We start from the raw sequence: 22,385 nt of genomic DNA, 5'->3' as shown, positions 1-22,385 counted from the left end.
TTTTAATTTTTATTTATTTATGATAGTCACAGAGAGAGAGAGAGAGAGAGGCAGAGACACAGGCAGAGGGAGAAGCAGGCTCCATGCACCGAGAGCCCGACGTGGGATTCGATCCCAAGTCTCCAGGATCACGCCCTGGGCCAAAGGCAGGCGCTAAACCCCTGTGCCACCCAGAGATCCCGAAAATGATAATATTAATGGAGAAAATAAACGGAATAATTTGTTGATAGCCTAAAGTAAGAAAAGATGTTCCTCTTAAATAAGATACAAAAGCAAAGGACAAAAAAAGTGATATACTGATAAATCTGACTACACTAAAAATTTTTAATTTCTGTATGATTAAAAAAAATACCAGAAACAAAGCTAAAGAAATAGAAAATGTTGTACTGTATATAACCAGTAAAGGTTTATAAGCCAGAATATATATATTCATATATGTATATATGTATGAATATGTTTATATGAATATATATGTATTCCTTTACATCAATAGGAAAAAGAAAAACAACTTAATTAGAAAGTAAGCAAATGATATGAACAAACAATTCATAGGAGATAAGATACAAATAGTCAATAAACATATGAGAATATTTTAAACCTCACTGGTAATCAGGGAAACATATGAAATGTATTCTTAACACAAGAATGAAATGTCATCTTCTTTTTTTTTTAAATATTTTTTTTATTTATTTATGGTAGTCACAGAGAGAGAGAGAGGCAGAGACATAGGCAGAGGGAGAAGCAGGCTCCATGCACTGGGAGCCCGACGTGGGATTCGATCCCGGGTCTCCAGGATCGCGCCCTGGGCCAAAGGCAGGCGCTAAACCGCTGCGCCACCCAGGGATCCCGAAATGTCATCTTCTATCAGCATATTGGTAAACATTACGAAGTTGACCATATCAGTTTTGGTGAGGTTATAGCAAAGTGGGTATTCTCCTGCACTGATGGTGAAGGTGAAATTGGCCAGTCAATTTTGAGTGTAATTTGAAAATTCATATACCACATGACCCAGCAGTTCCATTTCTATGTATGTAGGCTAGAAAAGCACTAACACACATGTGGGAAAACTCCTAAAAAGCCAATCATTGTGGGATGCCTGGGTGGCTCAGTTGATTAAGCATCCGACTCCTGATTTAGGCTCAGGTCATGATCTCAGGGTTGTGAAATCAAGCCTCACTCGGCTGCACACTGGGTGTGGAACTTGCTTAAGATTCTCTGCCGCTCCCTCTGCCTCTCCTTTAAAAAAAAAAAAAAGCAATTGTATCATTTTTACAATAAAGCATGAAAAACAAGTAACATCTCCACTGAAAGAGGAATGACTAAATAAACTGTAGCTGTATTATGCAATATTATGCAGCATTTAAAAAGAAGGTAGTTTTGGAGCACCTGGGTGGCTCAGTAGGTTGAACATCTGACTCTTAATTTTTGGTTCATGTCATGATCTCAGGGTCATGGGATTGGCCTCACATCAGGTCCCACCCTCAGCCCAGAGTCTGCTTGTTCCTCTCCTTTGCTCCTCCCTGCACTTGTGCTCTCTCTCTCTAAAATAAATAAATAAAATCTTTAAAAATAAAAATAAAAAGGAGGTAGTTTTATATATATTAGGCAGCATTCATCCCAGTTTACCCAGGATAGCCCCAGTTTATACTGAATCTCCTAAAATTTCCTCATTGGATAGATCTCCAAACTATTTTTTGGATGGGGGAAGAAAAAAAAAAACAAACAGGAAACCTAAAAACACAGAATAGTGGATTGGTTTTACAACAAACTGGGTGGCCTAAAATGACACAAATTTATTGTCTTGTAGTTCTAGGGACTAGAAGTTCAAAATCAAGATGTGAGCAAAGTCATGCTCCTTCTGAAAACTATAAGGGAATCCTACTTCCTCCTAGGAGAATACTCTTCCTAACTTTTGGCAGCTCCAGGTGTTCTTTTGCCCTGGCAGCATGACTTCTGTCCTCCATTTTCACATGACATTCTCCCCATGTCTGTGCAAATTTCCCTCTTTATAAATACACCATTCATACTTCAATAAAAAAAATAAACATTTCTACCTCTTAGTTCCATTTCCAGAGGAAACCACTTTTTCACTGTTAGGTCTTTCTCTTACTACTTACATTTGCTTATTTAAATAACATGCTTAAAGGAGATAGATTAATTTCTACCTTGTAACATCATTGAGAGGAGCAAGTGAATTATTACATGTCAAGAACTTAGAACTCTGCGTGGCACATTAATACTTAATATAGGTTGGCTATTAGTATTTTCATTATACCATTGTTTTGTCATTTATCAATTTTAGACATTACTTATTGACTTCAGCAGTGATAAATGAGGATGTAGAGCTCTTATACCACCCCTCTCTTCTCTCTCATCATCTCAATTGCTTAATCTTTTCAACCACTGATTAACTCAGTTTGAAGATTTCCAAGTTGATCTAATTTTCCCTTTGTTTTGGCTTCAAACTCACCAGTGTCTAACAGGCTCTTGTCAGAATTACTGCCCTAAAATTTGAAAGAGAATCTGGTTGCCTTGATTGTGGAGAAGTGGTTTTTCATTTCCTGCTGAAGCTTGCTCTTTTTTGGTCTTTTCTTTCACAAACTGAACTAGGCTATTCCTGGGCTTCTATTGTTTCCCTTCAGCTTCTAAAGATCTAGTTACAGAGTACCAACCTAGATGATACTGTCAATAATACATATTTGTTACATAGGGAATATAATCAATAACACTGTAATAACTTTGTATGGTGATGGGTAGTACCTAGGCTTATTGTGGGAATCATACCAAAATGTATAAAAATATGGAATCACTATGATGCACCCCTGAAACTAATAAGATTATATGTCAATTATACTTCAATTTAAAAAGTAAATATTTGTTGATGGGCTGCAGGCTCTTCTATTATTGTTTTGTAATGTATGTACTGTAATGACATATTTTAGTTTTACCAAGTTAAAACTGAATTCAGAGAAAACCTACTCAGAAGACACATATCATTTTTTTTAAAGATTTATTTATTTATTCATGGAGACACATAGAGAGAGACAGAGACACAGGCAGAGGGAGAAGCAGGCTCCATGCAGGGAGCCTGACATGGGACTTAATCCCAAATCTCCAGGATCACACCCTGAGCTGAAGGTGGCACTAAACTGCTAAGCCACTGGGGCTGCCCCCACATATCATTTCATCTTCCTATTAGCTTCTGAATGAATTTGGTGCCATCAAATTAAATGTTTTTTTTATAGATTTTATTTATTTATTTATTCATAAAAGACACAGAAAAAGAGGCAGAGACATAGGCAGAGGGAAAAGCAGGCTCCCTGTGGGTAGCCTGATGCAGGACTTGATCCCAGGACCCTGGGATCACCACATGAGCCAATGTCAGATGCTCAACCACTGAGCCACCCAGGTGCCCCTTTTGGGTTATAACTTTACATATGACTTTATTTACAACTACCATAATCCTGTCAGGACTACTCTGCTTCCATGTTAAATTTCTGGATCAAGAATGGACAAAAGCCCTTTCTGGTTACCGTCAAATAGAGTTGAAAAGGATTAAAAATTTTTAAATGATTTACACAAAGGAAATAAACATAGAATACAAGGAAGATCAAAGATCTGGCTGGCAGAGAAGAAATGTCATATTTTGCAAGCCACAGTTTCATATTCATTTTGCCTCCCATCTGAAAGATTGATTTTCCCCTAAATGAACAGAATTGAGTTACCTTATAACAGCCTCTCATACATGAAGTAATCTTGCCCGTACTAAAGTTCTAGTAATATAATGTTACAATGTGTGATAATATAATGATCACATATAGAATGACCTACAAAGAGTAAGAGGAAGATTGTTCTTTCACTGTGCATATCTCAAGTCAAATGAACAGCACCAAGCTAAGAAAGATACACAGGATGATGAAGAGACTTTGCTTTCTGTGGGGCTGAAATCACTGACATCTTCCTCCACCAAACAAAGAAGTGAGGGTAGGGGAGAAGGAGTTGGTGCAGAAGAAATAGCACTTGACTAAGTGCTACATTACCTGGGTTTGACTAGACAGTCTTTGAATTTTTCAAGAACTCTTTCTCCTTCAGAAAGTCAACTTTTCGGAATCTCAGTTTCCTTATCTGAAAAATAGGCATGCTAATATTTTACCTCTCAGGGTTGTTCAAATAATTGGCAAGGCAACAGCTTATTGCAAGCATAGTCAAAGTTACCTTCAGTCTTGCTCAAGTCACTGGGTGATATGCTATACGTTGGCAAATTGAACTCCAATAAAAAAAAAATTAAAAAAAACCTTGCTCAAGAGAATTTGAAGAAGGTCAGTTCATAGATTTCTTTCATAGACAGTTTTTTCTAACAAGAGTAGGTGGGTAGATAACCTTTTTAGACTAAGTACAGGAAAATATCTGGACACAAGTTATTACACTTCTCATGTGCAAGTTACTCTTTACAACACCATGTGGGAAAATCTAATGTTTATAAGAGCTCCTTATTTTAAAACATTTTATTGTGGTTTAAGTATATACAAAATAAGAGAGAATAATATAATGACCTAGTACCTATCACCTTGATTCAAAAGGTATCAACATATCACCAATCTTATTCATATATACTCCTGTATACTCCCCCTTCCAAACTGGGTTGCTTATTTATTTATTTATTTATTTATTTTACTAATTTCTTTCAAACTGATCATTTTAAAGTAAATTCCAAATTTCATCTATGGATATATAGAAGATCAGAATATGCCACCCAAAATATGCCACTCTTGGCATAAGGATTATTTTGAGCTGAAGGCAATGGAGAAAAAGCAGACACAGGATGAGCTTTCTGCTATCCCCCTACCTTCCTGAAATGATCATAAATCCTCTTTTTGGAAGGTGCATGCCCCTTTCCCATACCAGAAAGAGATAACAACCTTGTGACATGAGAGGAGAGGGCACCAAGAAAGAGTTTACACAAACTTTGCTAACTAGCCTTTATTTACCACTAGTTCCCTCCATATGCTTGCCTTCCTACAATTTGCCACCTCTTGAAGCTCAAAGTCTCTTTCCTGAATCTTGTCACTCTTTTAATTTTTCCTCTTGTGCCAAAATGGTATAAATGTCTCCAAGCCTCTCTTCTATGAAGTCCCCTCATGCTGTGCAAATCTCTTAATATCAAATAAATGTGTGTGCTTTTTGTCATGTTAATCTGTCTGTTGTCAGTTTATTTTGCAGATCCAGCTGGAGAATCTAAGAGCATAGAGGGAAATTATCCACCCCTACAGAACTTGAGTTTGTATTTCTAAGATCTCTTCTCTCTCTCTCTCTCTCCCCTTCAATATCACTAAGAAACATTTACAATACTTCTTTAATATCATTAAGTAATATAATATCCAGCCAGGTTCCAATTTATCTCATCATGTTTGATTTTTACAATTGTTTTGTTCTACAGGATACAAACAAGTTCTTCCCATTGCACATGATTGACATATTTCTTAGGTTTCTTTTAACTATAGTCTCCTCTCTGTCACGTTGTTGTAGATGTTGAAGAATCCAGGTTATTTGTATTTTTTTTAAGATTTTATTTATCCATGAGAGACACACAGAGAGAGGCAGAGACATAGGCAGAGGAAGAAGCAGGCTCCCTAAAGGATCCTGGAATCACCACCTGAGCCCAAGGCAGATGCTCAACCACTGAGCCACCCAGGTGTCCCGGTTATTTGTATTTGTATAAAATTTCCCATTTTCTGAATTTTGCCAGTTGCATCTCCCCTCTCTCCTCCCTGCAATGTTCTTCAATTCTCTGAATTTCCAGTAAACTGGTAGTTAGACATAAGGGCTTGATCATACTCAAGTCTAAATTTTTTTCTAATAGTTTATTGGTGGTAATGTACACTTTCTATTACATCAGGAAGCATGTAATATACTTAATGCTCTCTCTTTCATGATGTTAAGATTGATCTTTGGTTTCTGTTGCTGTTGGCCTGATATTTTCATTATATAGTTTCCCACCTAGTGATTTTCACAGCCATTGATGATCATTTCCTAGATTTATTATTTCATTAAGGGATGTGTGGTGATGTTGTAATTGCATTAATTCCTCTATATTTATAATCTGGAATTCTTCCATAAGGAAGAATTTTCCTGCATGATTTACATGTAGGAGAAGGCACAGTTTTTATGGAGAGGTGGGATAACTTATGTTAGTGGGCAAATGGGTTGGTCCTCTGGCATGCTCCAAAGATGATCAGTGGTTTATTGTTAACTACATGAGAATACTTGAACTTTCACACATGGTGATATAAACATATACATATATACATATAAACATAAACAATGAATTAAACAATTCATTGTGGTTATCATTCTTCTGTTTAATGTTCAAATTATCACTTTGGTCAATGGGAGTCTCTTCAAGTTGGTTCCTGTATCCTTTTGATGTGACTATAGTAGTCTTTCGCAGTTTCTTTGCCTTCTGGTTAGGACAAGATGTTCTAGTTTCAGCTTATACATCTCCCGCTCCTAATCTGAGATCAGTCATTTCTCAAGGAGCCCTGGTTTAAAAAGGTAATCAAAGTCTATCAGAAAATTGCTTAGAAATTCTTAGAAATCCTAGATTAAAAAAAAAAAAGAAATCCTAGATATTTCCCAGAAGGTGGTTTAATTATCATATCACAACAAAGTTCTGCTCTAAATAACTTTTTCTCAAATTTGAGACACTTGAGTTCGATCGGTAGGGGGCGCGGAGAGCGGACCCCAGAGAGCCCTAAGCAGCCCCCTGGCCGCCGCCGGCCTAGTTACCATCACAGCCCGGGAGGAGCGCAGCTGCCGCAGCCGGCCTCGGTCACCGTCCTCGTCACCGCAACCAGGAGCAGCGAGGCCGAGACCCAGCAGCCACCCCCACCCCCACCCCCGCCCTCAGCGCCGCCGACCCCAAGGCCTGCACCAGGGGCAGCCTCACATCGGCGGCGCCTGCCAGCGGGGACAACAAGGTCATCGCAACGAAGGTTTTGGGAACAGTAAAATGGTTCAATGTAAGAAACGGATATGGTTTCATCAACAGGAATGACACCAGGAAGATGTATTTGTCCACCAGACTGCCATAAAGAAGGATCAGCCCAGGAAGTACCTTGGCAGTGTCGGAGATGGAGAGACTGTGGACTTGGACGTTGTTGAGGGAGAAGAGGGTGCGGAGGCAGCCGCTGGCACGGGCCCTGGTGGAGTTCCAGGGCAGGCAGTTGATAGGCAGCAGCCCGCAACCGTGATAGGCGCTCTCCGCGGCGCAGGGCTCCTCCACGCAGCCGCCAGAGAATTACCAGAATAATGAGTGGGGAAAAGGAGGAGGGATCCCCGAGCTCCCGCAGGCCCGCCCCACCGCGCCGGCCCTACCGCAGGCGGCGGCTCCCACCTCAGCACAGCCGAGGCCCCCGGCGTCCACCACGGTGTTCCAACCCTGCTGGGCAGGGACAAGGGAGGAAAGGTGCTGACAACCGGGGTGCAGGAGAGCAAGGTGGCCCAGTGAGACACAGCATGCGTGAGGTTATAGACCACGATTCCGTAGGGGTCCTCCTCGCCAAAGACAGCCTGGACAGGATGGAAAGGAGGAAGATTCGGACAATCAAGGAGAGGAGACCCAAGGTCCGCAGCCACCGCAAGGTCGGTACCGCCGCAACTTCGATTACGGACGCAGACGCCCAGAAAACCCTAAACCACAAGGTGGCAAAGAGACGAAAGCGGCCGATCCACCAGCTGAGAATTGGTCCGCGAGGCTGAGCGGGCCGGGGCTGAGTACGTGCCGGCTTACCGTCTCTACCGCCATCCGGGTTAGGCATCCAACGTGGAGAAATGAAGATGAAATTCCAGCAGTAAGAAATGAACGAAAGAGGGATCCCTGGGTGGCGCAGCGGTTTGGCGCCTGCCTTTGGCCCAGGGCGCGATCCTGGAGACCCGGGATCGAATCCCACGTCGGGCTCCCGGTGCATGGAGCCTGCTTCTCCCTCTGCCTGTGTCTCTGCCTCTCTCTCTCTCTCTCTCTGTGACTATCATAAATAAATAAAAATTAAAAAAAAAAAAGAAATGAACGAAAGATTGGAGCTGAAGACCTTAAGTGCTTGCTTTTTGCCCATTGACCAGATAAATAGAACTATCTGCATTATCTATGCAGCGTGGAGTTTTTTTTATTATTTTTACCTAAAGACGTCTCTTTTTGGTAATGATAAACGTGTTAAAAAAAAAAAAAAAAAAAAAACCCGGGATCCCTGGGTGGCACAGCGGTTTGGCGCCTGCCTTTGGCCCAGGGCGCGATCCTGGAGACCCAGGATCGAATCTCACGTCGGGCTCCTGGTGCTTCTCCCTCTGCCTCTCTCTCTCTGACTCTCATAAATAAATAAAAATTAAAAAAAAAAAGCCTGTTTTTTCTCAATACACCTTTAAAGGTTTTTAAAATTGTTTCATATCTGGTCAAGTTGAGATTTTTAAGAACCTCATTTTTAATTTGTGATAAAAGTTTACAACTTGATTTTTTCAAAAAAGTCAACAAAGGGCAAGCACCCTTAAATAAAAAAAAATTTTGAGACAGTTTTACTTCTCTTAAATAGTAAAATGTTTCATAAATTATTTAAAGAACCATATAGAAGGTAAACTTATAGCTATGCATAGTTCCAATGTTTTAAAGAAGATATAATTCAGAGAGAAGAGACAAGCAGGATAGAGATGATTAACAAAATCAGGAGGTTAGTTACTGGATCCATTACTTTACCCAACACCAGTACTAATGCTTTGACTTCCTCCCCTTTTATTCCTTATTTATTTATTTATTTATTTATTTATATTTATTTTAATAAACTTCCATTTTTAGAGCAGTCTTAGGTTCACAGCAAAATTGAGTGGAGTGTACAGAGATTTCCCATATACTCCCTACTCTCACACATATATAGCTTCTCCCACTATCACCACTCCCTACCGGAGTGGTACATTTATTACAACTGATGAACCTGTAATGACACAGCATTATCATTCAAAGTCCATAGTTGACATTAGGGGATGCTCTGGGTTGCTTTGCATTTTTACATAGAAAATCTGTTGCCTAGTATTGTCTAGAGTCTTAGAAAAGCAGAAAAACACCTAGAAGAAAATGAAAATCACCCGCACTCTCACTCAGGAAAAAAACAGTGAAATATAAACTTCTGGTATATAGACTTTCAGGTCTTTCCTTCCTTCCTTCTTTCCTTCTTCCTCTTTTTGTCTTCTGAAACTTAGTATTTCACCTATTGACAAGAGAATATTTAAAGGCTACATAGCATTTTATTACATGATCACAACACATTTTACTTAAGCAAACTTAGTACTGGTTTATGGGTTATTTCTACTTGTTTGGCTATCATAACTACTGCTATGATTTTTTTTTGAAAAAACTGTGCATATGCAATTATTTAAATTTGTGCATACTTTTCCATAAAATAAAGTTTAAGAGTAGAATTTTGAGGTCAAACGTCTACATGCAATTAAAATTTTTGCTGTGGGGTGCCTGGCTAGCTCAGTCAGAAAAGTATGTGACTCTTAACCTCAGGGCCATGAGTTTGAGTCCCACATCAGATATAGACATTACTTAAGTAAATAAATAAATGAATAACTTAACAAAAGGATTTTTGCTACATATTTCAAATTGAACTGATTTATACTTTCACCAGCACACTCATACTTTTATAGTACTACGCTTTTATAAAAAGAAATGGCAGATAGCACCTTCTGGTCATGCAGTCTAGAGAAGCTAAATGAATATACTTTTCCAATTCTAAGGAACAAATGCTTACCAGTATGAGGGTCAACCTGGATTTGTTCATTGTACAGTTTAGAACAAGAGTACACTTGAAGCTCTGAAAAGTTCTGATATCAACTATTCTGATAGAAAGCAAGACTTCAAATTGCATATTTTATTACCAAATCTCATTTGGAGTGATTCCATTCAAATATTTACGAGGAATGAATAATGAATTGAATGTAATAAATAGTTTTTTCTCTTAATGATTGATACGTACATGAAAGAAGGAAAATATTATCGGGGATGAAGTGTGGTCGGACCTCAGGATTTCAACATTATTTTTTTTTCCTATGCAACAAATTGTAGGAAATCATGGTTTTAAGAGAAATTTTTCTCTTTTTACCTTGAGATAGGAGCAGTGTTGGGGAGGAAGTCTGAAATAATGGAAAAGTCTTTAAACAGATTTCCAAAGATAAACAATAACTCCAGGTATAGAAGCATTCAACTCATGGCTACCCTGTTCAAGGTCCTATGCTAGGCAAGTGGGTGTAGTAAGATGATTAAGCTGAGCTTCTGACCCTTACAATATAATGAGGAGACAATTAATCATAATACAAAATAAGTGACATTGAAGTTCTGAAAAGGAGAATGAATTCTCCTTGAGAGGCAAGAATGAGAGGGGCAGGGGCTACTCCAGGAAGACCTCACAACCTTCTAGGGCATCCGGTCATAAAGTCTGTAACAAGCAATATTTTACTATGATTCTAACGTTAAAACAGGGCAGAGACAGTATTCCTATGAGATTACTTTTCAGCCTTGTGAGGGGTTAGGAATACATATAACCACAGAGCTATGGACTGATGTTATCTTTTTTTTTTTTTTTTAAGGATTTCATTTATTTATTCATGAGAGACACAGAGAGAGAGAGAAGAGGCAGAGACAGAGGCAGAGGGAGAAGGAGGCTCCATGCAGGGAGCCCAATGTGGGACTCGATCTGGGACCCTGGGATCATGCCCTGTGCTGAAGGTAGATGCTCAACCGCTGAGCCACCCAGGCACCCTGATGTTATCTTTTTAAAAATCAAGTGAATCTAGAAACAATTTCAGGATTGATAATAATTTTTCTTTATAATTCTTTTTTAAATAATAAATTCATTTTTTACTGGTGTTCAATTTGCCAACACACAGAATAACACCCAGTGCTCATCCCATCAAGTGCCCCCCTCAGTGCCCGCCACCCATTCACCCCCACCCCCTGCCCTCCTCCCCTTCCACCACCCCTAGTTCGTTTCCCAGAGTTAGGAGTCTTCATGTTCTGTCTCCCTTTCTGATATTTCCTACCCATTTCTTCTCCCTTCCCTTCTGTTCCCTTTCGCTATTATTTATATTCCCCAAATGAATGAAACCATATAATGTTTGTCCTTCTCCGATTGACTTATTTCACTCAGCATAATACCCTCCATCCAGTTCCATCCACGTCGAAGCAAATGGTGGGTATTTGTCGTTTCTAATGGCTGAGTAATATTCCATTGTATACATAAACCACATCTTTATCCATTCATCTTTCAATGGACACTGAGGCTCCTTCCACAGTTTGGCTATTGTGGACATTGCTGCTATAAACATTGGGGTGCAGGTGTCCTGCCATTTCACTGCATCTGTGAGGCCCTCAGGAGGCTGTGGGAGGCCCGGGTGATGGACGGTGACTGAGGCCCTCTGTGTCAGTGCGGTGGGAGAGAGCCGTTCCTGCTGGGGGCGCTGAGATGGGGGGGGTCAAGCCCCAGCCCCCAAGCCTGGGCGCCTCCACAGGGAGGTTCCTGCAGCAGTCTTGCACTGCCCTGGTGTGCGGAGCTCTGGGATGTAACCATGTGCTTTGGGGACCCTGTGGCACCAGGCTGGCCCGGCCTGAGAGCACCCAGGAGCGCCCTGACTGGACAGTTGAAATATGGGGTACTGCCTTTCCCCAGGAGGGGTGCCTGCTGCTGTGCTCAGCTCTGGCAGAAGGAGTTTAGGGACAGAGTCAGTCTCATCCCCCCTCCCCAGCCCCCAGGAGGAGCCTTGTAAATATCAGCCAGACTGGGTCCATTTCCTGTCCCCCTCCCCCCCTCCCCATTGTATCTAAACACAGCGCAGAAATTCATTCCAGCAACGTGGGGGAACCAACCTGTTGCAGAACCCTTGAGGCCTGCTCAGGGGCAGGGCTTGGGGGGGTCTAGGACGTGGGGGGGTGGTGGGGGGAAGAGGAAGACATCACAGGTGTGATCCCTGCTCCCTTGGGGTGGGTGGCACTTGGGACCTTGAGGGGTACAGCTTGAGGAGGGAGTGGCTGTGTTTGGGGACAGGGGTGCAGTGGTGGGGAAGTAGGGTTAGTGTGCGTGTCCAGGTCCTGGCCTTGGAGTGGTGGCTGGGGCAGCGGGCTTTGTCTGCAGAGGAGCAGCAGGGGGGTCTCTGCCCACCCCTGCCTTGGGTTGTCCCCGTAGGGGCACCAGCCTCCTCCCTTCCTCCAGCTTCCTCCCCTGCGGCCTCAACCCCCAGGGCCCCAAATGACCACTTGTTGGCCAGGGGGGAGCAAGAGCCTGGGTTTTCCTGCACGCGTCCAGGGCCCACTGCCGTGTGCAGAATGGCCTTGTTCGGTGGCCTGTCAGTGGGGGTGACATGTACTTCGTGTCCCCCTGTCCCGGGTGCTGGGCCGCGGGCAGGACAGGACAAGGCACCCTGACCCTGGAAGTGAGGTTTGGCGGTTCCCGGCTCCTCGGTCGCCTGAGCTCTGCGGGGAGCTCCGGTGCTGCAGCGAAGGGGGGGGCGGCCTTGTCCCCGCCCTCAGGGCCCGGAGCCCTGGCGACCTGCTGCGCACCGAAGGGCCCGTGCCCACGTGTGCCCAGGTGTGCGCCGCGGGACCCTCTGGGCGCCCGCCCGAGCCGCGACTCCCCCTCCCGCTGCAGGCCGCCCCGCCCTCCACCGCAGCTCGGCCGGACCCCCGCCCCCCATCCCGGGGCCTCTCTGACCCCCGTCGGCCCCCGCCCCCATACCAGGACCCCACCCCCCGCCCCGGTCCCGGGCCCCTCCCCTGCCCCCCGGCCCCTCTCCTTGCCTCCGGACCCCTCCCCCTGCCTCCTCTAGGTCCCCCGCCCCTCCCCCCACGGGCCCCGCCCCTGCCGCCCTGCGCCCCCACAGCCGAGCGCTTTACCAGCCGGGCCCCTCCCGCCACAGGGACGCGCGTCCTCCTGCTCCATCTCCCCGGGCCTCCTCACCTCGTTGGCTCACCTGCTGGCGCCTCCACCTGCCGCGGCGGACAGGTGCTGCTGGGTGCGGGCTGGAAGGGGGAGGGAGGCGGGTGGGGTCCCCTGGCTCCGGGGCAGTTGGGGGCGGGGAGTGCGGTTCTCCGCCTCTGAGGAGCTGAGGAGGGAGCCCGCAGGCAGCCTCCTGGGTCTCGACCCCCTGTCCCTAGGCCTGTGGTCCTGGGCAGGGCTCAGCCTCCCATCACTGCATACTCGCAGCCCAGACGCTCCCCGAGGCCCGGGAGGTGTCGGGGTGTCCTCCAGGCTTCCAGGGCCGTGTCCAGCGGGCATCCCAGCGGGACACCTGATTCCTCACAGGCGACACTCCCACACCTGCCCTGTTGGTCCTCGGGTCCCCTCCCCAGGATCTGGTCTGCTGTTCTCCCTCCAGGGCGGCTGGCCCTGACCTGAAGCAGCCCGGGAATGGCCCGGGCCAGGGCAGCAGGAATTGGGCAGGTGGCCCGCACGCTGAGGGGATACATCCTGGCCTCAGGCCAGGGACTGTTTCTTGCTGCCCCAGCAGGTGCCAGGTATGGGTCCTGGGACTGCGACAAGCCCCAGGGACTGTGAGGGCTGGAGTCTGGCCCCACCTGGGGACCTGGTGGGGGCGCAGGGGACAGGCTGGGCAGACAGCTGTGACGACTCGGTACTTGTCCCGGTTGTGCCGCCTTCCCTGGGAAGCTCTGTGACCCACGCTTGGGTGCCAGGCCTCGGGCTAGGGGCTGGGGGCCCAGTGGGAACGAGACCCCCTGCCCTCTAGGAACTTACTGTCTGTGGGGGGACGCTGGCCTGTGCCGGGGAGCCTGTGACCTTCAGAGGTGCGTGAAGGGGACGGGGCGGGCGGAGGGCTCAGGGCGGCTTCCTGAGGCCCGTGTGCTCCAGGCTGGACGGATGAGGCCCAGGGCAGCCTTCGGGGCCTGGGGTCAGGCTCAGCCCAGGGGGTGGGCGAGCCAGAAAGGGCAGGTGAGGGCTGCAGGGCACGTGGAGCAGCTTTAGTTTCTTTGAAAAGCCGTGTCGAGGCGCTGCCAGCCTCTTTATTTATTTTTTATTTTTAAGTTTATTTTTATTTATTTTTGTTATATTTTATCGGAGTTCAAATTGCCAACATATAGCATAACACCCAGTGCCCATCCCATCAAGTGCCCCCCTCAGTGCCCGTCACCCAGTCACCCCACCCCCCGCCCACCTCCCTTTCCACCACTCTGCCAGCCTTTTTAGCAGAGTGGTCTGATCGGGTTTCTGTTTGGGGATTCCTGGGATGCAGTGGGGAGCAGGGATCACACGAGTGGACATGGGTGCTGTGCCTGGCTCAGACCAGAGCGACATCCTTGGGGCCGTGTCTGCTTGCCACTGCCCCCACCTGCTGTGGGAGCTGCCCAGCCGCCTGCCCAGAGGCGATTGTTCTTGGGCGATGCCCGTCTCCTGTCCCCTCTCCCAGGTCCCCAGGGCCAGGGCTCATCTCCCAGGGGGACAGACAATCCGTGCTGTGTCCCTGCAGATTCAGCCCTTAACGTCCTCATCCCGTTTCCCGACTCAGACGGCGTGGTGGGCCGGTGTGCAGGGGTGCTGAAGCTCCTGGCTGTGGGTACTTATCCCGTGCCTCAGTTTCTTCTGGGGTGGCTCCGGGGCTTTGTAGGAGCGCGAGCAGCTAGCTTCTTGTGCCCTAGGTGTGGGGCCAGCGCTCGGCCAGGTGAGAGCCGCCTCTTGTTACTGCTCGGGGCCTGTGACCCGCCAGCTTTCTCTGACTCAGTGCCCCCGTGTCTGGGCTTGGTCAAGTGACGCCCCCGTTGGCTGGTGGTGGCCAGACTGTGCAGACTGTGTCCTCCGGCTGTGCTGTCGCCGCTCTCCCCCTCCTACAGTGCGGCCAGGGTGCCCCAAGGTGGCAGCCACACGGAGGCCTGTGTCTGTGGCCTCAGGGCTTAGGTGGTCCACTTGCCCGCCAGGCAGGGGGCTCGGGTCGGGGCAAGAGGGACAGACCCCACGTTGCCTGGCTCCAGGTGCCTCGGTTCACACCGCGGGGCTGGACAGGCAGGCAGGAAGGACCCGCTTAGTAGGGCTGGGCACGTGCGGCCCCCCTTGTGGCCCGTGTACACGCATGCACACATGCACTGACGCCTCCCACAGATGCACCTGCAGACACATCCACGCCCTCACGCTTCACGCGCACGTCCTCACACTTGTCCACCTTCACACCCCCCCACATACACACACAGGCACGTGCTGCGCACCCCACACATCGTTCCCGTGTTGACGTCGCCGCGTTCTTACCTGAAGGATATGGGACCCGGGCCCTCCAGCTTCGTGACCCTGAGCGGCCTCAGAGACGGCCCAGAAAGTGAACCAGCCTGGGCTTCGTCTGGGGGGGGCTGGGGTTGCAGAACGTGGGTCAGCGACAAGGGCCGGGACCCCTGCCCAGCCTGGTACCGTGCCCCTGAAGCTCCCACCCTCTGCTCCCCGATGTGTGGGCCGAGGGGGCGGCAGGCTGTCCCTCGCTCCCGCCTCAGGACCCTCCCTGGATCCTCCTGTGTTCCTGGCCCCTGGAGCCTGTGCTCTGGGACTTCGGGTGGCTGGACCTGCTGTGGTCTCTGAGCTGCTGGTGTCCGGGCTGCCTCCTGCCCTCAGGCCCGGAGGAAGGCTCCCTGCTGATCAGAGAAGGGCTCGTTGCTCCCCGGTGCTGTCCCTGTGAGGCCGCTGCGTGCACAAGTGCGTGTGTTGGTAGCATTCGGAGCCCTGAGGCCCACCAGGACCTGCAGGTCTGGATGTCTGGGTCTGAGGCTGCTCACTCTCTCTCAGCACCCAGGCCCATTTTGCTCTGGGCTTGTTGCAGTGTCTGTGGCCCGAGAGCTTGGGTGGAGGGACCGCAGTATGGCTGTCCTGGGTCTAGGTCTGCAGTTAGGGGCACTTCCCTTGGTGGGGAGCAGGGCTGGACGGGGAGCCTGACCAGGTTGGAGCGGCCCACGGTGACGGTGACTGTGTGGGCAGTGTGGCTGCTCAGGCCCAGCGTCCTGATCGAGCTGCTCAGGGATCCCCAGGGAGGAGATTCCAGAGAAGGAGACAAGGGGACAGAGTGCCCATGGAGGGACCCGGGGGCCGGGGGGGACAGGGTGTCCATGGAGGGACCTGGGGGTGGAGGGGGAATGGGGCGCCCATGGAGGGAACTGGGGGCGGGGGAGACGGGGTGCCCATGGAGGGACCTGGAGGTGGAGGGGGGAAGGGGCGCCCATGGAGGGAACCGGGGACTGGGGGGACAGGGCGCCCATGGAGGGATTTGGGGTTGGAGGGGGGATGGGGTACCCATGGAGGGAACCAGGAGTGGAGCGGGGGACGGGGCACCCATGGAGGGACCTGGGGTGGAGGGAGGATGGGGTGCCCATGGAGAGACCCAGGGGTGGAGGGGTGATGGGGCACCCATGGAGGGACCCAGGGGTGGAGGGACACGGGGGTGGAACGGGGACGGGGCACCCATGGAAGGACCCGGGGGGGGGACGGGCGCCCATGGAAGGACCTGTTGGGTGGGAGGACAGGACGTCTGTGAGAGGATCCCCTGCACACGGGCACAGGGTGTCCATCCAGGCGGGGGACCTGAGGACAGGGGCCGTGGCCCGGGGCGAGGCGGGGTCACAGGAAGGGTTGGGAGCCCTCCTCCTCCTGGCGTCGTGCAGCAGAGCAGGTGTGCGTGGGCGTGCGTTCCTGGGCATGCAGCGGCACCGGTGGTGCTTCTGCGGGGCCAAGCGGGCGTCTCCTCAGGTGACGCGGACCCCGGCCTCCAGGAGCGAGGCCACCTCCGAGGCACAGACCAGCCTCTTGGTTGGCACCGTGTGCCCCAGTGTGCGGACGTGAGGCCCGACGCCCGGGAGAGGAGAGCGTGGCCGGCAGCCAGGCCTGCGTCCTGCCCCGGCCCTCTGGCGCCCATGGCCTCGGGGGGCCGCCCCCCAGCAGTCTCCCTAGGGCCCTGTGTCCGCGTGACCATGGGACACGGCGAAGCGGGCGGCCATCTGGGAGCTTCCTTCCCAGGTCCCCGCCCCACTGTAAAGCCCGAGTGCGGCCCCCGGGGAGGCTGGGCTGGTCATGTGCGTGGCCCCTGTCGTCCGTGGCGGCGCCCGGGGCCCCTTCTGAAGCAGCCTGGGGCTCCCCGGGCTGGGCTCTTCCCCTCGGACATGGCCCTTCAATCCGGATGGCGTCTCGCTCACCTGTCCTGAGAGCCCACCTGGTGACCTCGGCCCTTGCCGCCTCTCCCCGTGTGCGAACAGCCCGTCCCCGTCCCCGTGGGCACAGGGGCCGGGCCTCTTGGGAAGGGGCCCAGCGCGGGACCTCGGCCAGTGACGCCTCCCCGTCTCCCACCCCTGACCCTGCAGCCTGGGGTCACCTTCATCTCTGGGAAGCTCACGGCAGCTGCAGCCCACCCCCCTCCTGGTGGGTGCCGGCCCCAGCTCCCTCCACCCACGCTGAGCCTCTCCAGACCTCATGCCCAGCCCAATGCCAGGGCCTCTGCTGCCGTGTAGACCCCTCACTAAAGCTCAGGAGCCTGGACACCCGGCTTACATTCGCGTAGTCCCGCGCCCTCTGCACTTCCTGACGCCCCAGAACCTGCCGCTGGGTCCTTATCCCCAGTCCCCTTGTCCCGAGATCACCCGCTCCCGCTTCTGGGCGGTCCCTCTTCCACCGCTAGGTACCCCTCACCTTCGGGCCTGGTCCCCCTCCTCCCAGCCTCTACTCTTGTCCTGGACAGAGGATGAGGGGAGGGTGAGGCCAAGGCCAGCCCCCCACTGGCAATGAGCCTGGCCACCCTGGAGCCGTGGGACCCCAAGGCCCGCCCGGTGCCTGGATCCGGAGGTGGCTGTGCGGGGCCTGGGGCGGGCGCTCGGGCTGTGTGCCAGCCTCCGTACAGCCGCATCCTGCCGCTAGGTGTGGGCGGTGGGGTGGCAGGCTGTGCCTCAGGCTCCGCGCAATCTGGACGCGGTGGCGCCTGGCCCCCTGCATCCCCGGGTCGCCGTGTCCCCAGTGGGTCTGCAGACACTCCCGCCGCTCCGGGCTGGCAGGGTGCTGGCTCTGCTGCCCCTGCCCGGCCTCCTGGGGGCGGCCCGCCCTCCTGCCGCGCCTCGAACCCTGGCTCCTGGCTTTGAAAGCGTGTTCTGTGGTTGAGTTCTCCGTCTCAAAACTTGTCAGTGGCTGTGAGGTTCAAGGTGATGCCTGTGGTCGGCACGGCCGGCGTCACTCTGTGCGTGGTGCAGCCCGTGGCTTCTGGAGTAGGTGTGCGTCAGACGGGGCGTGACCCCGGGGGCAGGGAGCCCGTGCTGCAGCAGCAAGGGGAAGGCGCCAGGCCCCCGTCCGGGAGCCCCAGGGCAGCGTGAGGACCCGGGGGCCCGCTGTGGGGCGGGGATTGGCTGCTCACCCGGGGACAGAGGGCCGTGCGCCTGCCCAGCCACACATACTCGTCTCCAGGTGACCCCCCACCCACCCCGGCCCCATGCCTGTCCCACTGGCATCTGCCCAGGTCCACGGGGCAGGGGTCTGCTTCGACCCATTCCTGCACCTCGCGGCCATGCAGGAGGCGCCCTGGGCGGCTTTCCCCGCCGCTCTGGCCTTGCGTGTGGCCCTTGAACCTCCAGCCTGCGTGCCCCGCTCAGTGGAGCTGCCGGGAGCAGGAATGGGGCTTCCTGGAAGCCGAGGCAGCGCAAGAGCACGCTTCTGGTCCTCTGCGGTCAGGTGCGAGGGCAGGAGACGCGGCAGCGCTGTGGCTGCTTTTCCTGCAGCAGGCAGGTGCCCTGGCTCACGGCTTTCAGTCTGGTCCTTCACAGTGGCGCTGCCTCCCCGGCCAGGGGCGGCTTCCCCCTGAGCCACGTCCGTTACCGCTTCACACAGGCCCGGGACGCTTCGCACAGGTGTCGGTGTGGTGCCCACGCGGGGCGGGCGGTGAGCTCTGCGCTGCTCCCACTCTGCGTAATTCAGCTCCGCCTCGGACAGATCATCCCCTGACTGTGGCCTCAGCTTCTATCTGACGGAGGGGTCTTCTCTGTAGCGGATGTGCGTGGCTGCGCCGTGTGGACTGGGGTGGGCCCCGTGTGCCTCCGAGCCAGAGATCTCGCATGCGTCGTCCCCTCCAGAAGTGCTTTGACGTCGATGTTCAGTTGTCACCCTTGTCCTTTGAGGTTCCCGGGACTCCTGGAGCCACCTGGCCCGTCTGAGGCGAGGAGGCCCTGCCAGCCCATCCTGGAGTGGACTCAGATTCAAAGCCTTGCTCCTGTTGTGCTTGAGTGGATGGACGGATGCAAGGATGGATGGCGGATAGATAGGTGCACGGGTGGATGGGTGGGTGCGGATGGATGGGTCGGTGGGTTGATGGTTGGGTGCATGGGGATGGATGGGTGGGAGGGCATAGATGGATGATATGGATAGGTGAGTGGGTAGATGATGTATGTACGCGTGGATGGATGGATTGGATGGGGAAGTGGATGGATGGGCGAGTGGATGCATGTGTGGGTGGATGGATGGGTGAGTGGGGGATGGGTGAGTGGGTGGATGGGTGGGTGGGCGAGTAGGTAAGACCCTGGCTGGATGAGTCCATGGCTGGGTGAGTGGGTGGATGGATGCAGGGATGTTTTGAATGGGGGGTGTATGTCTACAGATTTGATTCCGGCTGGTGACACCCTGATTATGGAAGGAGATGGTGTTTGTGGTGGAGCAGTTCCTTGGTTTCTTCACTCACTGAGAAGTGAGTGGCAGGGAGACGGGGACGGCGGGGTGTTACCCACGTCAGCACCCTGCAGGTGAGGGTGGTGGTCCCATCTGCATGGGGTCCCTTGGCAGTGGGCAGAGCTGGATTTGAACCCGGGCCTCTGACTTCGCGGCCAGTGATCGTCCAGAGGATTCACTGGAAGCAGGGCCCAGCGGGAGAGCGCAGTGAGGGGTCTGGGCCCAGACCACACAGGCCCAAGTCTGCTCACGCACCAGCTGTGAGAGCCCGCCCACGCTCCTCAGCCCAACCTCCGTCTCATGTTTGTAAGGCCAGGCGGGGTTGCGGGGAGCCCGCGTGGGGTATGGGCTGAGCACAGGGACCATATCTTCTCCCACCTGTGACCTGGGGGATCAGGAGTGTCAGGAAGAACACTGGGGATAGTTCCACGCCGACCCTGCCCCGCCCCCCCGCCAGTGAGGAAGGGCCATGGGGTGCTGGTGCTTTCAGGAGCCAGGAGAGGCCTCGGGCCGCCGGCAGACCCTGACGAGCGGGCACAGGCCTAGAGCTCTTCTGGGATTGTCCTTGCGGCCCACGTAGGCAGGGTTGGGGTGCGAGTGGACTCAGAGGCTCCTTGGCCTAGCAGGCCTGCGGGGGACAGACAGGGAGTGCCTGGGAGGGACGCGGTCCTGTCCCCTCCCCCAGTGCTGTTCCCGGGGCTCAGAGACCTTGTCCACATATGCACGTGTGTGCAGGCCGTGTCCCCATACCCCCGTGGTGCCCCCCGGCCTCCCCCCAGGCTCAGCATGCTCCAGAAGCTCGTCACTTCAGACGTCAGGCTGCCTCCAGGCCTTGCGTCTGTATGTCCTGTGGGTCATGGGACAGCTGGGGTCCCTGCCCACCCACCCACCTGACCGCAGATGTGAGGACCGGGAAACGTCTCGTGGGGTCTCATCCGAGACAGCAAGGAGCAGGCGGTGGCGCACATCTATCCCTTGCCACCCCCGTGCCCTTCCTTATTCATTTGGCAAACACCAGGGTGCCCGTTTTGGGAGTGGCTCATCCCAGGCTCAGGGGTCTGCTGGGGAGAGCAGCGGGAGGGGTCGGGGGTCCTTCGGGGGTCTGTCCCGAGCGGGGCAGGAGGGGTGCAGCGGGCTGGGGCGGGCCAGGCTGGAGGTGTGGCTCCTTGGCCCGGGTGTGGGGTCCCAGGTGGAGTGCAGAGGCACGGGGAGCGAGTGGGGAAGGGTGCTGTCGGTGGAGAGGCCCCATACATGTGCATGGGCCCAAGGGGCGGGGTGGGGTGCTGGGTGCTGGGACCTGACCTGGGCAGAGCCTGGGCCGCCGCGAGGGTGGGTGGGCTGGCGGAGCCGAGGAGTCGGGGGCCTTTCCCGGGGTGTTGCCTTTGGTCGGTGCAGAGCGGGCTGGGACAGCAGGGGCCCGGAGAAGCGTGTTGTCCTCAGACGAGAGGAAGAACCGCAGGTCGGTGTGTCAGCTGCCGAGGGGGATGCAGCGGAGCCCGCGGGTCCCAGCCGGAGGGCAGAGGGGGTCCTGTGGCCTGGGTGGCAGGTGCGGGCCCCGAGGGAGGAGGGGCGAGTGCAGGACTCTCCTGCCGCACGAGCAGCACCCCGAGCCCTGGAGTGGACCGAGCAGGGCCCGTCACGTGGACTGCGTGTTTCTCCCAGAGTAGGAGAGCGGCGGGAAGGGGGTAGGCGGGAGGAGGAGAGAACACGGAGTGGGGCTTCCAGGGCGGGACACCTGTAGCCTCGAGGCCCTGACAGGGCCCTGTGTCCAGAGAAGTGTGGGCTTGGGAAAGCGGAGGGCAGGGCAGTCCTGAGGAGCCTGTGTGCTGAGGCCGCGGGCGTGGGGCAGGTACAGGAGGCTGGGGCGTGGGGCAGGTCCAGGAGGCCGGGGCGGGGGGCAGGTACAGGAGGCCGGGTCATGGGGCAGGTGCAGGAGGCCGGGGCTGTGGGGCAGGTGTTCGGGGCCAGAAACTCAGGGCTGCAGAGTGTGCAGCAGTCCCTTCAGCCCGGGGCCGCACGTCCTGAGCGCTGCTGTGTCCGTTGGTGGCAATGACGGTGGGGGCAGCGAGGACCAGTCACCTGCCGGGAACCCGTGTGATTGTGCAGCCAGGTGCCACCGCTCTGCAGGTGGTGACTGGGGCAGTGGCCCGAAAGCGGCCAGGGTAGGGGTCTCGCTCCCTGGGACCCCTGCCTGGAGCCCCTCTGGGGGACGCTGCAGCAAGGGAGGCCGGAGCATGGTGCGTGAGGGGTGCGGACGCCCCGCTCCTGTGGCTCGGCCCAGCCTGCGCCAGGTGCCAGGTGGGGCAGCAGTGGGCATGGCTGCTCTGACGTGGCTGTGGAGCAACGAGGAGGGCAGCGCCGGGGGCTCGAGTGGGCAGCGGGATGGGGCGGCCGTGAGGGCTGGGTTTCCTCACGGGGGGAGGGCACTGGCACGGGCGAGCAGGGTTTTGGGGCTCCCTCCTCCACAGGCCGGCCTCCTGGCGGGGACCCAGAGGCCGGACGAGACAGGCAGCAGATTACGCCGGGCCCTCCCTGGCCGGCCCTGTGGCTCCTGCCCCCCTGCCCTGTGGCCCTGCCAAACTGTGGGTCTTGGAGTGCTCATCTGGACCCCGATAGGCCCTGCCCCAGCCCCAGGTGGGGTGTCTCCCACCCCCCGCAGTTCCCCATGGG

At 53.3% G+C, this 22,385-nt stretch overlaps 1 protein-coding gene and 1 pseudogene across 1 annotated transcript in view; both read left to right on the top strand.

The window, feature by feature from the left end:
- The first annotated feature begins 3,822 nt into the window (after positions 1–3,822).
- LOC144284175 (Y-box-binding protein 1 pseudogene) lies at positions 3,823–8,351 on the top strand (annotated as a pseudogene).
- A 3,156-nt stretch (positions 8,352–11,507) lies between these two features.
- The window catches only part of LOC144284174 (uncharacterized), a 51,034-nt gene continuing 40,156 nt past the window's right edge, over positions 11,508–22,385 (top strand). Inside the window, exons 1-2 of the mRNA XM_077848499.1 lie at positions 11,508–11,604; positions 12,865–13,040. Coding sequence (XP_077704625.1) covers positions 11,508–11,604; positions 12,865–13,040 — 273 coding nt within the window. The remainder of the gene's footprint in view (positions 11,605–12,864; positions 13,041–22,385) is intronic.

Source organism: Canis aureus, chromosome 15 (genome assembly GCF_053574225.1).
Source record: "Canis aureus isolate CA01 chromosome 15, VMU_Caureus_v.1.0, whole genome shotgun sequence".
Lineage (NCBI taxonomy): Eukaryota > Metazoa > Chordata > Mammalia > Carnivora > Canidae > Canis > Canis aureus.
Note: the sequence above shows the minus strand (reverse complement) of the source record. Positions and strands in the feature narration are given on the sequence as shown.